The sequence below is a fragment of the Nycticebus coucang genome, chromosome 24 (assembly GCF_027406575.1).
Source record: "Nycticebus coucang isolate mNycCou1 chromosome 24, mNycCou1.pri, whole genome shotgun sequence".
NCBI classification, from domain to species: Eukaryota; Metazoa; Chordata; class Mammalia; order Primates; family Lorisidae; genus Nycticebus; species Nycticebus coucang.
This window is the reverse complement of record NC_069803.1, coordinates 23,115,427-23,130,625: the sequence shown is the minus strand read 5'-3', so window position 1 is coordinate 23,130,625 and position 15,199 is coordinate 23,115,427. Positions and strand designations below refer to the sequence as shown.

The 15,199-nt window shown below is 54.1% G+C and overlaps 1 protein-coding gene across 2 annotated transcripts; it reads left to right on the top strand.

Moving 5' to 3' along the window:
- The first annotated feature begins 408 nt into the window (after positions 1-408).
- Positions 409-7,807, top strand: EGR3 (early growth response 3). 2 transcript variants are annotated; one of them, XM_053578568.1, is made up of 3 exons: positions 2,730-2,835; positions 3,253-3,305; positions 4,123-7,807. In XM_053578568.1, the coding sequence occupies exons 2-3, from the start codon at positions 3,266-3,268 to the stop codon at positions 5,130-5,132; spliced, it is 1,050 nt and encodes a 349-aa protein (XP_053434543.1). In that variant the 5' UTR covers positions 2,730-2,835; positions 3,253-3,265; the 3' UTR covers positions 5,133-7,807. The 2 variants fall into 2 exon arrangements, with proteins under 2 accessions (XP_053434542.1, XP_053434543.1); XM_053578567.1 differs by lacking the exon at positions 3,253-3,305 and having other exon boundaries at positions 409-2,835.
- Positions 7,808-15,199: the final 7,392 nt, after the last annotated feature.

Here is a 15,199-nt window from a genome sequence, read left to right as displayed (position 1 = left end):
TTGCACGCGCAGCAGGAAGCGCCCCAGAGAGGCCTAGAGTGGGACTGGCGCGTCCTCAGCTAGCTGGCGGCCGTCACTCCCCGCCCCTCCCCTACTGCTGGGCTCTGCGGCCAGAGGCCAGAGCCGCTGGCTAATTTTTCACGCCACCCAGACCGCCTCCCTGGGTGACGCTACAGCCTGTGCGGTTCCTTTAAAGGCTGCGGGTTCCGTTCTTCTTTCCTTTTCCACTGGATGCCAAAATATGCAAATCCGGGGACCGGAATCTGCAGCCAAATCAAGAAGGAGAAGGGGCGCGGCCGGCGCGTCACCGGATCCGCTCCTTGTATGGCTCTTCCCGGCTTGGCCCGCCGCCCGGCGACCCTCCCTGCCGCCGCCTGGCCCCGCCCGCACCCAGCCGGGCTCACACCGCCGCCCACGCCCCCGACCGGCCGCTCGCCCCCCAGGGAAGGAGCCGGGGGCGGGAGCCGCAGCATGCCCTGATTCCGGCCTGAGCGCGGGACCGCTGCAGCGCGCTCCCTGCCCGCGCCGCGCGGGCGGAGGAGAGCCCGGGGGCGCCGTGGCTCCCTGGTACCAGAGTGGGGAGCCTGGCGGGAGAAGCGGCGAGTAGGGGAGAAGGGGTTCGCGGGCGGCGGGAATCCCTCCTTTCCCAAGAACTGGAGAAGATGGGGGAGGCCGGGTCCTCCCATCCCCGGCTCTCCACCGAGCCAAGTAGAGGGGAGGGGAGAGAGGTTGTCATCCGCCCCCACCACGATGTGCAGCTCGGGAGTTCCTCCCACACGTCCCGGCCCGCGTGGCCCACCCACAGCGTGAGGCCGGGGGATCCTGTCTTCCTCCTTGACAGCACTCCCACTCCCCCTGAGAAACGCGCGTCCCCCAACCCGTCCCGATTCCCCAGCAGGGGACGCGGGATTCACCGCGCCCACGCGGCCACCGAGGAGGGAATCCTCCCCCGCCAAGCCGGAGTGATTTGGGGTCGCACCTCCACGCTTCCTCCCTCTCCTCCCGCTCGCCCGCGGTCCCGCGGCGCGCGCTCTGGGAGCAGGCCTTGGGGAACACATCAGCCGCCCCCGGGATCCGCTGCAGCCCGGCGAGGTGACAGCGCTCCGGGTCGAAACACAGGCGGCCCTTGAGTGCAGAGCGCCAGCAGGCAGCAATGGGTGGGGACAGCCCTGTGGAAGGCTAGAGGGTGGGGAGAGAAGAGGGGGGAGGCCTCTGTGTGGCTCAAAGATAGTGGGTTCAGCGTCTTCCTGCTGCAACTCAGCGGCGGGCCCTTCGCAGGCTGCAGTAGACAGCGCCTGCACCCGGCCTGCTGGGCCCTCCTGCCATCCTGTGGCCAAAGGGGTTGCTTTGAAACGTTAGAGAATTTACCAGAGATTCGGTGCACGTGTTTTCTATTCCAACTTCATTCCTTCTTCATCACCAAAATCACACATCCACGACCCCAGATATACCAAACTCTTGCCTCTGGAGCAACTACTGGGCTGCTACTGCGCTCAGGCTCAGCCGGGAGTCAGAGCGGGGTCAGGGGTCCCCAGAGGGGCAGGGGCGTGGACAAAGAATCGAAGTGGGCACAAAAGTTTTCGGGATAGTGGACCAAGGGATCCTGACACGCTAACCCTCCCCCCCGCCATTGCTTCTAATCTCGGGCGAGGTCCTGGACGCGGGGGGCGCTGCAGGAACAGGGTGGTGGGAATGCACACCTCCCGGGCTCCCCAGAAGTTCCCTGGCTGCAAAGGGACATCGCCAGGTGTTTTCAACTCTTTCTTCCTGCTGGGGGTGCTGGAGACCACTTGCAAAGAGCCCCACCCCACCTCTCACCGTCCGCTAAACCCCTAAACTAGCTCTCCTAGTGCGGACCTCAAAGGCACACTTAAGTTACTGGTTTTTCGACTCCGCGCGACATGCTTTGCTCTCAGCTGATTCCTTCTTTCCTCTCTCCTCTTTCATTTTTCTTCTTCCCTCTCTTCTATTTCTCTCCTTCTCTCTTTTTTTAAGAGCGGCGAGCGGTGCGGGCGCCGCACGTTGGCTGCGGCCCGCTTCCTGCTTTCTAATGTTCCATTGTGAGGAGCTTCCATTGTGACGTCGCGCCCCTTCGGCTGGGCTTTGTCTGTCCATATATGGGCAGCTACGTCACGGAGCTTTCCCGGGGCTCAGATAAATAGGCTGGTGGAGTTCCCTGGCTGGGAGCTTTTGGGCAGCAGTGAGCTTGCTAGGAAGCGGCGGGGCTGGTGGTGGTGGTAGCAGCGGCGGCGGCAGCGGCAGAGGCGGCGGCAGCAGCGGCGGCGGTGGTGGTGGCAGATCGGGGGGCGGGGGGGCCGCGGGCGCGTGTCTGTTTGTGAGATCAATACTGAGGCCGCGTCCGACCCCCTCGGGCCGAGATCCCCCCCCAGCCCAGCCCCCACCCCACCCGCTGCGAAACGCCCCACCCCACCCCCACGACCCAGCCAGCTGAGACACCCAAGAGGATTACCCCCTTTGCCCCCTCCCACCCCCCCCCAAAAAGAAGCTCCCCTCTCTTGGCCCATCCCTTCCCTTCTTCCCTCTCCCCTCCCCCCGAACTTTCCCTCTCGCATGCTTTTCCCCTGCACCACGGATCGCCTCTCGGATGCCGCTTGCCTGGAAGCTGCGTTAGGAGGGAGCGGTGGCGGCGGTGGCGGCGGCGGCGGCAGCTCGGGAGTGCTATGACCGGCAAACTCGCCGAGAAGCTGCCGGTGACCATGAGCAGTTTGCTAAACCAACTGCCTGACAATCTGTACCCCGAGGAGATCCCCAGCGCGCTCAACCTCTTCTCCGGCAGCAGCGACTCGGTAGCCCATTACAATCAGATGGCTACAGGTAAGGGCGGCCGGGAGGCGGCGAGAAAGGCCAAGGAAAGAAGAGAAGGGAACGACCTAGCGATGGATGGATGGATGGATGGATGGATGGAGAGATGGATGGATGGATAAATGGATGGAAAGATGGGGGGCGCGCTGGGAATTTTCCGGGGGGCGAGTTGCTTTTCCCACCCACTCCTCCCGCCCTCCCCGATCGAGAAGGCTAGGTTGGCGACGCCACGGTAGAGGCTTCGGTGCTCCCGGGTGGGGGCAGCCGCCGACCGGAGGGAGGTAGGTGCGAGCGGCTGTGGGGTTCTCCCTCCTCACGCAAGGGGCCCGATCGATCGCCGGGCTGCGCACAAGGCGTGGTACCGTCGCCCCCTTCCCGGGAGGAGCCCAGCGTCTTTTTCACCCGCGCTCTCCCCCCTTACTCCCTCAGCCTCCCACCCGGGATGGAGCCATGTGCGGCGTGGAGTCCCCGCGGTGGGAGAGGTACTGCGACGCTGCCTTTCCGGGGCGTTCAGCAAAGCCGTGGGGGTGTGGGGACGGCGGGGAGCAGGAGGGGGCCCACTCGTGGTGCGGGGGTGCTGCCACGGGGGACGATCCCGGGGCTGGGGAGCTTGGGAAGGGTCGGCCTCTCCAGCCATGGAGACACTGGCCGGTTTTCCTCCGCCCTCCACCCTCCCTAGCTGGAGCTACGCTTTTCACCTCTAGCAAGAGCCAAGAGCTCCTTAAGGCCGGGAGAAGGCTGGGGCCCAGGGAGGAGAAGGGAGAGCTCCCTTTGAGGGCGGCACCCTTCTACGCTGAGCACAAAGCGTCGGAGCGCTCTAGGTCCGCGACCCTGGCACAGCGAGCGTGGGGGGCATCTCTGGGGCGGGAAAGGCGCGGCGTCCTGAAGTGGACAGGGCCGGGGAAAGAGGCCGAGTTGTGTGCGCTGGAGAGCGAGAGCCTGGCGCGCTCGGGGCTGAAACTACCTGTAGCTGCAGCTACCTGCCCGCCCCACCTCGGGAAGAACAACAATGCTTCTCGCGCGCGCGCGCGTGTGTGTGGTACGCGAGTGTGTGCGCGGCTCGTGCGGTATGTGTGCCGCAGCCACTCCACACCCCGATCCGTAGTATTTTGCTGTATCCAGGTTGCGCCTGGGAGCGCGGCACCGCCCGCTTTGCGCGGTGCTCAGCGTTCCTCTTACCCCATGCGCTGCGCACTCCACCCGGCCGCACCCTCAGCACCTGGGCAAGGACCTGGGCGCCGCGGCCCGGAGCCGGCTGGGCTTCACTCACACCTCCCCTCTCTTCCCTGCTCTCCGCAGAGAATGTGATGGACATCGGTTTGACCAACGAGAAGCCCAACCCAGAACTCTCTTACTCGGGCTCCTTCCAGCCAGCCCCCGGCAACAAGACCGTGACCTACTTGGGAAAGTTCGCCTTTGACTCCCCTTCCAACTGGTGCCAGGACAACATCATTAGCCTCATGAGCGCCGGCATCTTGGGGGTGCCCCCGGCCTCAGGGGCGCTCAGCACGCAGACGTCCACCGCTAGCATGGTGCAGCCGCCGCAAGGCGACGTGGAGGCCATGTATCCGGCGCTGCCCCCCTATTCCAACTGCGGTGATCTCTACTCGGAGCCAGTGTCTTTCCACGACCCCCAGGGCAATCCCGGGCTCGCCTATTCCCCCCAGGATTACCAATCGGCCAAGCCGGCCTTGGACAGCAATCTCTTCCCCATGATTCCTGACTACAACCTGTACCACCACCCCAACGACATGGGCTCCATTCCGGAGCACAAGCCCTTCCAGGGCATGGACCCCATCCGGGTCAACCCGCCCCCCATTACTCCTCTGGAGACCATCAAGGCATTCAAAGACAAGCAGATCCACCCGGGCTTCGGCAGCCTGCCCCAGCCGCCGCTCACGCTCAAGCCCATCCGGCCCCGCAAGTACCCCAACCGGCCTAGCAAGACCCCGCTCCACGAACGGCCCCACGCGTGCCCAGCAGAGGGATGCGACCGCCGTTTCAGCCGCTCGGACGAGCTGACCCGGCATCTGCGCATCCACACGGGCCATAAGCCCTTCCAGTGCCGGATCTGCATGCGGAGCTTCAGCCGCAGCGACCACCTCACCACTCACATCCGCACACATACGGGCGAGAAGCCCTTTGCCTGCGAGTTCTGCGGGCGCAAGTTTGCGCGCAGCGACGAGCGCAAGCGCCACGCCAAGATCCACCTCAAGCAAAAGGAGAAGAAGGCGGAGAAGGGGGGTGCGCCCTCGGCATCTTCAGCTCCCCCAGTGTCTCTGGCCCCCGTGGTCACCACCTGCGCCTGAGGCACTGGCCCCCAGATCCCCACTTTTCCCCTTCAGTGCCTCCCGGCTGCTCGCCTGAAAGCAGCGGGAAAGCCAGCCACGGAGGCGCAGGGGCCGCGCCCTGGCCTCTCCATGGACGTGCGGCCCCTTGCTCCCCTTCGATGCCCCCGGTTCCCACCCTTTCACACCGGCCAGCGGTCGAGGGGCCAGAGCTGGAGATGCCTTCCCCTCGCTGTCCCCCCACCCCCTTAGCCAAGGCGTGGGGGCGGAAAGGTGGCGTCTAGCCCGCTTTGTTCAGTCGGATCGCCTTGATCCAGGGGCCGCTGGGCAGCGCCAAGGACCTGCGGGGGACTAAAGGCGGAGCCCACCAACCCTCGCCTGACCCAAACACCTCACTGTTTCCCCAGTGTTTCCCTCGGTTCCCCTCGAAGACTCGAGAGGGGGAGGGGGTTAAGAAGCGCACCAAAGCGCAGAGCTTGCTGCCCGCCGCACGCACGCGCGCCTGCGTGCGGGATGCGCGCGAGTGTGTGCGTGCTCGCGTGTGAGTGTGTGTATGTGTATGTGTGTGTGTGTGTGTGTTCGCGCGCGCGCGCGCGCGCGTCTATGTGTGTTAGACTCTTGAGCTGAACTGGGCTGTGTCTACCCCAAACTCTTCCCCACATTGGGTCCCCAGGCCGCTGGGGGATGTCCCAGGCTGGGGGCCTGCACGTGGCCGGAGGAGATGGTCTTCCGTCTGCTCTGAAATAATGTTTCTTACAGAAATGCCTCGGATGCCGCCGCCGCGGGGCCGCTGCCGCCGCTTCGGGTTTGGCCCCTCAGAACCCCTCCTTTTCTGAGCGCTTCCCTCTTAGGCCTCAGGGCAGTTTGATCTGCGGGGAGAAGAGCAGCCATCACTGAGCCTGCCTTTATATATATGTATTTTCTCAGCCCCACTTTTAAAAATGTTCCTGAGTTTGCCCTCCGCCCGTTTTCCCTTCCTTTTCCCTCCCCACCAAGGCTTCTCCCCATCTCTCCCAAAATCTTTTCCCAGAAAGGCAGGCCTCAACCATTCACTCCAGCTTTCTATTTTTTTCTCATCTACCCATTTCTCTTTCCACTATTCATAAGAAAGCTGGCTTTGGTTTTGCCCTTTGTCATCACCAACACAGCAGATAGAAATTAAATGTGTGTATGTATGTGTATGTGTGTGTATGCAGATACACACAGACATATATATATATATATAAAACATACCCAGTATATGTATTCCTAGAAAGATAAAATTTCTAAGGTATTTGGTTATCCAGTGCAGTGCACTGGAATAAAGAGAATTTGTAGGTGTATACAGCTTTAAATGGTTTATTTTTTATGAAAATGTTAACGGATGAGATTATATCTACATACGTGTGTATGTGTGCGTGGATATATACATACACGTATCTGTACACATGTGTTTGTATATACATACACACATCTCTGTCCAAATGGTCCTCAAAGATGGGGGATTTTTTTTTCATTAATCCATGTTGATGAATGAGATGTCTCTTTTCCATATCCCAGCCTCACCTTCTCCCTGCCCTACCTCACCTCTTCTCAGGCACCCCCCTGTCCCCAGCTGTCCTGCCCAGCACTTCTCTAGCACAGGGTGGCTCTTTTGGAATAGTAGGGAAGGTTGCTCTGTGACACAGCTTCCAGCACAGTCTTGACTGAATGTACCCGTCCCCATTAGCGTTATTTCTCCTGTGGTCCGTTAAAGCTGCCCAGAGAGAAAAAAACCAAGGTCTAGAGTTTACAGAATGTCTGTTTTTAAAGTCACTTTATGCGTTTCCCACTTTTTTTTTTTTTAAAGGAAAAAAAGCACCGGTTTTTTGGTGGTGGATAAATAATACTAAATGGACTTTAGTGAAGGGGGGGCTCAAAGAGCAGGGGGGGTTGTGAATTTCCAGGTACTTGGACTTTTTGTAGAAGGAGAGAGAAGATGAAGTTTGCCAGGAGGGCCCATATTTTTTCAGCTGAAGGGTAAAATCTTTCTTTGCAAAGACAGTATTTTGCTGAATACTTTTTATAATGTGATGATTATTAAAAAAACAAAAATTTTGGTCACTTCAAAGCTGGAAGGAGGAATCAGATATCCTTTAATATTTTTTCCTTGCTCCTTCTGGTGTATGCATGCCACTGCATGTTAACTCTGAGTTTTCCTTTGTTTTAATAAAACTGTTCTCAGACATTTAAGCTAAACTAAGAGAAAAATAACTTTGTTGCCAAAACGTTGTGCTATCCGGATTTTTTTATATGTCTGCATGTTTAAAAAAAAAGAACAAAAGAAAATGCACTCTAACTTATGTGAACTGAGAGGGAAAAAAATAATCAGGTTTTAAACAGGAAAACCTATGGGGAATGATATTTTTTGAAAGACTTTTGTATAAAGTTGAGTACTTAGAAAAAGACAAACCAGATGTAATATATTTTGTGGATGTTTTTATTTCTTGGATTTATAGTACCTTATACTAAGGTTAAAAAATATGCTTGATATTGTGAAAAGGTGAAATTCTTCACCAACATTTCATTTGCTCCTTTGTCACGTTGTTATGCCAATATAATATAGTTCATGAAAACAGCATTTTTAAAAACCGAAATATTGAAATGGTGTAATGTTGTACCATTTGCACTGTGAGCAAATGCTAATACAGTAAATATATTGTGTTTGCTGACAATCAGCCGGCCTATAAATCTCCTTATTTTATTTCTTGTTTTCATAGCATAAAGTTTTGGTTTGGCCTGGTCTTTTTGTCTTGGTTTGTTTTTGACTGGTGATTTGTTTGATAGGTTGCTATGCCTGGTGTTGTCATTTCTTGCTCTGAAAACTCTCAAAGGGGAAACATGGAACTTGGTGTTATTGGAGGTTGCTCAGAATTTTGTGCAGGTTCTGTTATTTCAAATACAGTTTTCAGTGTTTCCTGTGGTTCTAGGGAAAAGAGGATTCTTCCCCCCCTTCTGAGAGGCTTGAACAGCCAGAGAGATTAGATGAACACACAGGGAGTCAGGGCTGATGACTGGAATCTTCTAGAACCTTTTGTCTGGTTTCCAATGGCATTCAGTGTTAGAAGGGAGGGGACATCCTGGTTTACAAACTATTTCTCTGATGGTCTTAGGAGAATAAGACCCCAGAGGGCCTCTACAGCCACACTGAATAGTTCTGCTAAATCTTTTGAAGCTTAAAAAACAGGTGGAGGCTTGACAGAGGTTCTTCAGGGTTGGCAAGATAACCAGAGAGATTGGCAGCTCTTTTGTGGTCATATAATTGGGGAAAATCGGGCTTGAAAGTTCTACAACTTTAATCCTGCCTGGACAGGACTCCCTATTGGTAGCTGCCTGGTAAAAGTGGTCCTGGCAGAACAGTCACTTTTATAAATGACCCAGGGGCCTGATGCTTTTAAGGGAAGAAAGACATTTGGGATTTGGAGAACACACGGGGCATGTTTGTGTAGCAACAGCCCATTACATCTAACGATTTCCAGCTCCCAGAAAAGCAATACTTTCCCCACCCTACAGGTTATCTCCCCCAGAATATTCCTCATCCTTTAATGAAATTATTTGCCAACCCCAGAGCTTCATTTCTCGTGAGGAAATATGTGTACTCCACAATATGTGTGTGTACCTCCATCCTGCTCCCCTCTCCATGGCCTTTAGAATCCTTTATCCCTTGAGGCTTGTTCTAGAACATTCTTTGGACAAGTCAGTCCTCTCCCCCTCCTTTTTTTCTTATCTGCCCTCTAGAAAATTCCCCTGGTCGTCTCTGCAGTGTTTAGCATGTGCTCGGCCTCACCAAAGTTTAGGGGCCGTATAAATGTCACACAAGGGTGTGACTTGGGTCCCTGTCATAGACCCTGAGATCCAAACCAGGCCAGTCACAAAATAACACAAATACTGTGTACCTGCTCAGAAACTGCTCTTGCTGCTACAACGCAGGCCCATCACATTGAAAAACTATGGGTAGTATTTCTGGTTGGCTGCAGTTACCAAGAAATCGAGGCCTGGGCGGAGGAGGTAGGCCGTGGCCTTGGAAAAGAATGTTTTTGAAGTGAGAGATGAACAAAGAGAATGCAGTATGGCATCTTAAATTTTCGCGCCCACACAATTCTAGGTCACTGGTTGCCATCTTAAATTCCCTTCTCTCGCCTCGTGAAACTTTAAAAATTCCAAACTGCAGTTTTTGATTTACAGCCACGTGGAGGTATCTTCCTTTTTTTAACAAAAGGAATCCAAGATGGCTGAAAAGTCTGAATGATTGAGCATAAAATTTATCTCTTTGCTAAACTAGACATTTCCTTCCAGATTTTTATGTGTTTTTCTAGTGAACAGAGAAAGATCCTGCCACTCCGTATCTTCCTCACTAGCATCCAGCCCCACCTACACCTTCCCCAATCAAACTAGGCCTTCAGAGTTACACTTTCGTCAACAGTATACTATGCTGCATGATTAATAAACTCACTTCCCATTGGTGGATATTACTCAACCTAACCTGGTTCAACCACTGGGTTACTTGGCAATATGGCAGCCCGTCTGGCTGGCACCAGCCCTGTGTGGTGTAATCACTGATTCATGCTTTGTAGCTAGATAAGACTGTCCCAGATAGCATTGCACCGGCTACCCAACCTGCCTGGGTTTTGTAAATGTGGGGAGAGGAGACTCAACCCTGAAACTTAGGGGTGAAGTGGAAAGAAGGTGGAGCAAAGGCCTGAATGGGGCTATCATGAGAAGGGATCAGTGGAGGATTTGCAAAGAGACTCTGGGGCAAAGCCAGGCGTGGAAGTAAGATAGAGCTCCTTCCAAGCAACCCCTGAGGTGTTTGAGCGTGAGTGAAAGGATGCCTCTCACATACGGGCACACACACACGCACACGCGCCCCCTCAGGAGTGGTATTCTGAAAGTGATGACTGCAAAATTGTACTTGGTGAACTGGGCTTGGGTGTGAGTGAGGAGATGCTTTAAGAGAACGTGGGGCAAGAAGCGGCAGCAGCTGTTTTGTGTGGCGTGGTGGAGGTGGCGTGTGGTGGTGAATGTGCTCTAGTGTACTGCACTCAAACACAGGAGAGAGTAGCAAGGTGGATTCTGGGGAACGAAGGCGATGGCTTGTGATCCCTTTTGCTAGTCCAGAACGTACCTGTGGTAGATGAGGAGGCTGTGTGCTGCCTCGTGTCCTGGCCTTGACTGGCTTCCCAGGTATTCTGGAACAATAAAAAGCAGGAGCCCTCTGTGTGTCCCCAAAACTAGAAATCCGACTGGCAAATCTTAAAGACCAGGGGGAAATGAATGACTCTCCAAAAGGTGCCATGGGGTTTTAAAATAGGTCATAATTCCAAATCTATCCCAAGGGGTTCTTCTCAGAAAAACCACTCTTTGTGAGGAAAGGCGAGGGACGTCCAGAGGAAGGGGAAGGAGGCCCTTGGTCAGACCAGTTCCTGGGACAGTACTGAGGACACACACCCTTACTCACCTGTCAGTCATTGCAGAGGCCAGGCGTGGCCCTGTGCAGCTTCTCTCAACATTTCAGTTCCGGAAGAGTCACCATTCTTTTTGCACAAAGGTTTCCATCTATTCCATCTCTATGAAAGAACGGGAGTAGGTCAGCATGGGAGTTAGTGTGATGAGGCCTTCCCCAATTTGCAGCAAAGTCTATGTCTGTGCCCGGGCAGGATGGGATCAGGCCCCGACTTCCTGGCCGAGAGCCCATCACAGCTGGTCTAGAAATGGGGCAGTCCTTTCCACTACCTCTGCTGGCCATGAGGAGCCAGCCCCTGACCCCAGGGTGGAAACACTGTATCTGCCCCTCCAGCAAACACACAATGAGTAGAAGAAAGTTTTCTAGGCAATTTTACTAAGGAGCTAATGCAAACAGAACGTGGCCACAGCTGCAAACAAGAAGAATGTCAACAAAAGTGTTCTCACTTCTAGGCTGGGTGGGAGTTAGACCACCATATGGTTTCTTTAATGCTGTCTAACTTCCTTCTGGGCCCCACCTCCAGGGAGGTCCCCAAGTATCTTCTTTCAGGATTAGGTCATGTGGCTTCCCTGATTCCAAGGTCCCTGAATGGAGAAGGCCCTTTCTCTGGGCCCCAGAAATGTCTTCTGGGACCTCAGGCGTCTTGTGCAGCTCCTGTCATCCCCTCCTTCACTCCATTCTGGGGAGCCTCTGGGGATCCACACCCAGAAGTCCTGTCACCCCTCCAATTGTGCTCTCTGGGCCCTGCTTGTGGTACATGGAGCAGGACGGCTGGTCCCCAGGCCAGCTCCTCCCACTGGCCTGCCCAGGGCCTGCCAGCATCTGTGCCTTAGGCCTTGCATTGTGGCATCATGACCCAACCAGTGACAGACTTGTCCTTTCAGGTTCCCTTTTGGGTCACTTATTAAGATCCTACTTATAGTCTCAGGAAATGCCTCTACCTCTCAGCTCCCTGGAGGGAAAGAGGTGTCTGACTCCCAGGAGGCTGGGGGCAACCAGGACCCTCCTCAGGGGAAAACACCCTTGTCTGTGGACCTATATTCTCTAGGATGACTCACTCCATGGGGTGGCCACCCACTTACCCAGAATCCATCAGCAGCCTGTCCCCCCCAAAAGAACTGAGCCTTCAAGCCCTTTGGAATCATCTCCTCATGAGCGGCTGCAAGAGCTATGGCACCTTCTACTTAGCATTTTGACCTCTACAGGATGTCCAGACACCTGACATCAACCCCTTCCTCTGTCTCCACTTGTTTCCCTGCTTAGGAAGGTCAGGCCATCCCAGCAGAAGGGACAGAAGAAAACTTGCCTTGCTGGTGGGTCCCCAGGGTGCTCATGAAAGCCTTCTTTGGGGCTCTTGTTACCTAGTTGTTGACCTGTTACTGAATGTTAAGAGGCAGTTTGATAACCCAGCGGCTACTCTGGCTTTTTTCTCAGGGTCTGTAACCTGCTTTGGAATCATTATCTCCCTCCTAGAACTGAATCTCAATTCTGCCACTTTCTTGCAGTGTGACTGTCAACAAGCTCTTTGTCTTTCTGAACCTCAGTTTCCTCCTGTCCTACCATTGCTGCTGTGGATTCAAATGGGTACTGGATATGGTGCCTGGTTTGTGGTGGGCACTCCGCCCGGGCCACTTAGTTCCTGTGTCCCTGTTCCTTTCCCCAACCACCAAGCACAGTTGCAAAGAAAAGGGCTTTGTCTCCACCAGAACATCAATTTGTCACCATTCCCAACTCCTGCCATCCACTGGCTATCTGGATTCTGAAAATTGGTCCTCTTTACCCCACCTCCACTCTTGGCCCCAGCTGAGGTTCATTGTTGTCATTTCCTGGCCTGATTCTTGACCTCTTCCCAGGTCCTTTTGTCCCATCTCTCTCACTGGGATGGGTGGATATACCACCTTCCTGATCCAGTATCATCTGCAAAGTTAATTAAGGTGTCACCGGCTATTGCTGCTTCCTGATCCTTATCAGAGATTTAAACAAAACGCAGCAGCCCCAGTTCCGCCCAGTCCATCCCTCTCCCTTAATCCAAGCCTGGTTTTTAGTCATCAGACCTTGACCTCAGCCTTCTGGCTAGATCTTAGCTTCTAGCCACAGGGCTGGTGGCACTGGCCCTGTCCAGCCCTAGTTTGAGAGCAGAAGTGGCACCTAGGGCTTTAATGGCAGAGAATTGTGGATAGCAGGGCCTTTGTCTTATCCCCCATAACCTTGGGCAAAACCCCCTAGATTTGTAGAGTCATAAGAGGCCACACAGCATGCTGTAGCTGGCAGGGTCCTTGGCAATCCAATATGCTCCTTTTCAGATAAAGAAACACAGCTAGCGATAGCAGAGCCGAGATTTCAGATCCAGACTGTCGGTGGCAGAGGGTCTTACCAAAAGGTGTTGATTGCTTCATTTATTTACTAAATATTTATTGAGGGCTTGCCATGTGCACCACATTTTTCTAGGCACTGGGGATAGAACAGTGAACAAAAAGCTTTTCAAAGCTTACTTTCTCCGAGGCAAAACAGATTTTAAAAAAACCAAAAGAGCAAGTAAGTGTTGTGTCTGCTTGTGATGTGTATTGTAGAGAAAAATGGGGCACACTGGGAGGAGGGGGTTCCCGTTATGCACAGGTTCCCGTTATGTCCAGGACAGCCTCACAGCGAAGGGCTTGGAGTACAGGAAGCGATGGCCTGACCATGTGGACACCTGACGAAAAGCCATCCCAGCAGAGGCCACAGCAAGTGCAGGGGTCCTCAGGGAGGTGGCCTTCTGGGACTTCTTGGAATAATTTGAAGTAGAGTGAGTGACTGGAGAGATGACAAGGAGGGAATTAATACGAGGAGAAAGATAGCAGGGGATCAGATCACAGAGCTCCTTAAAGGAAATGAATGCTTCCAAAAGAAGGAAACACTCAAGGCCAAGGACGAGGGAAGGCCCCACAACCTCCAGGCAGAGCTTCCAGCCCTGCTTTCAGCCCTCAAAGCCCACATCCCTCTGCTTGGCTTCCTAATCTCCCTGACTGCAGCCCTCTGAGCTTTCATGTCTGAGATGCCAAAAGCCACTGACAATTCCTAAACTCCCAAAGAGAGACAGAACTGCCTCATTCAAGAACCAGCCCAAGAGCCTTCTCTCTTCCTGTTGACATTTGCCTTGGTGCCAAGTTCCTAATACGATAGATGACTCTTGCTGCTACCCAGCCTAGGAGTGGGAATCTCCCTTGGCCTCGCCTCTCAGAAATCACTCCTGCACAGCCAACCCCTCTTTTATCTGTGGCTGGATTGTCCACATTTCCTGTCTTGGCAAAAAGCTTGCAGACGGCTGGGTTCTTCCAATATGGCCACATTCTTGCCCATAGCCTGAGCCCTGGACATGCAAGATGGAATATCCCCCAAATCACTTGATCCACCATACTCCTTGCCACAAGCTCTCTCTTTCCCTGGATTCTTGCACATCTCCATCCTCAAGGGTCATTTCTAGAGCCTTGTCTAAACAATTTCATTCCCAAGAAAAAAATTCCTCTCTCCAGCTTTTCTGATCTTCCTACTCTTCAGAAGCTCCCCTTGGTCTCGTCTTTCCCTGGCAACTTGGTGTCATCCAGAGCTTCTTCACATGTTCTTCGTTCATCTACAGATTTAGCAAAAGTCTTAAGCCAGGCACAGTGCTCAGCTTGGGGGTGGGGAAGTCTCACAGTCCAAGACACAATCCCTCCATCTCTCTCACCTCCCCCCCTCATGAGAGGGACCCACTTTCAACTCTCTTTGGAAATGCTCTAAACTTTCTGTTTGTTCTTCCTAAATAAAATCTCATTACCATGGTGAAAAAAAAAAAAAAAAGACACAGTCCCTGTCCTCAAAGACCTTACATTCTGTCAAGGAAGGCAGACATAGGAACAGATTATTTCAATACATTAGGACTGGCGTCTTGATGACAGTGGTCCCTGACAGGGAGGCACCTAACCCAGAGTCTGGTGGGAGGGAGGAGAGGTGGGCATTTAGAAGGGGTGGGGGAACTTCCTGGAGCATCTCAAAAAGTCCCCTTCCAAGTCCCACAGTAATAACTGGCCCACTGATAAGCTAAGTGCTCTGCCATTGGACTCCAGGCAGAGTGGAACTGCCCCAAGATGCTCCCCTGGCAGCCCACAGGGCTGTTCCCTCTTTTGTCCTTTTCCTGGGGGAAAAGAGAAAATCCCAGTGGCCCAGCAGCCTGGCGTCTATGAAGTATGCCCAGCTGGCTGGGCGGAAGTTGCCCAACCCAGATGACGCGTCCCTGCATTGCATTCTGGTTGCTTCTCCTTGCTACAAGGCAGACTTTTCTGGGGCCGGGGAAGTATCGGAGGGGAGCTCTATATTCGGATTCTTTTGGCCCCAGAGAGCATCCCTCCAGGCGATCTCTACCTGCCTTGCCTGGGGAGGAGCCAGTCCCTCCACAGAGGACCTGACGTGGTGAGCTGAGAGGAAATGCACCCCACATCTTCCTCCTCCTGGGGCACTGCGATTCTGCCTCCACAGCTCCAAACATGGCCAAACCTCTACCTTCCCCACTCTCAGCCCAGCTGCTTGCTTCTCTTTGCTTCTGGTCGGAGAGCTCTGGATTCTCAGGCAGAAGACTGAGGCTGGCGCT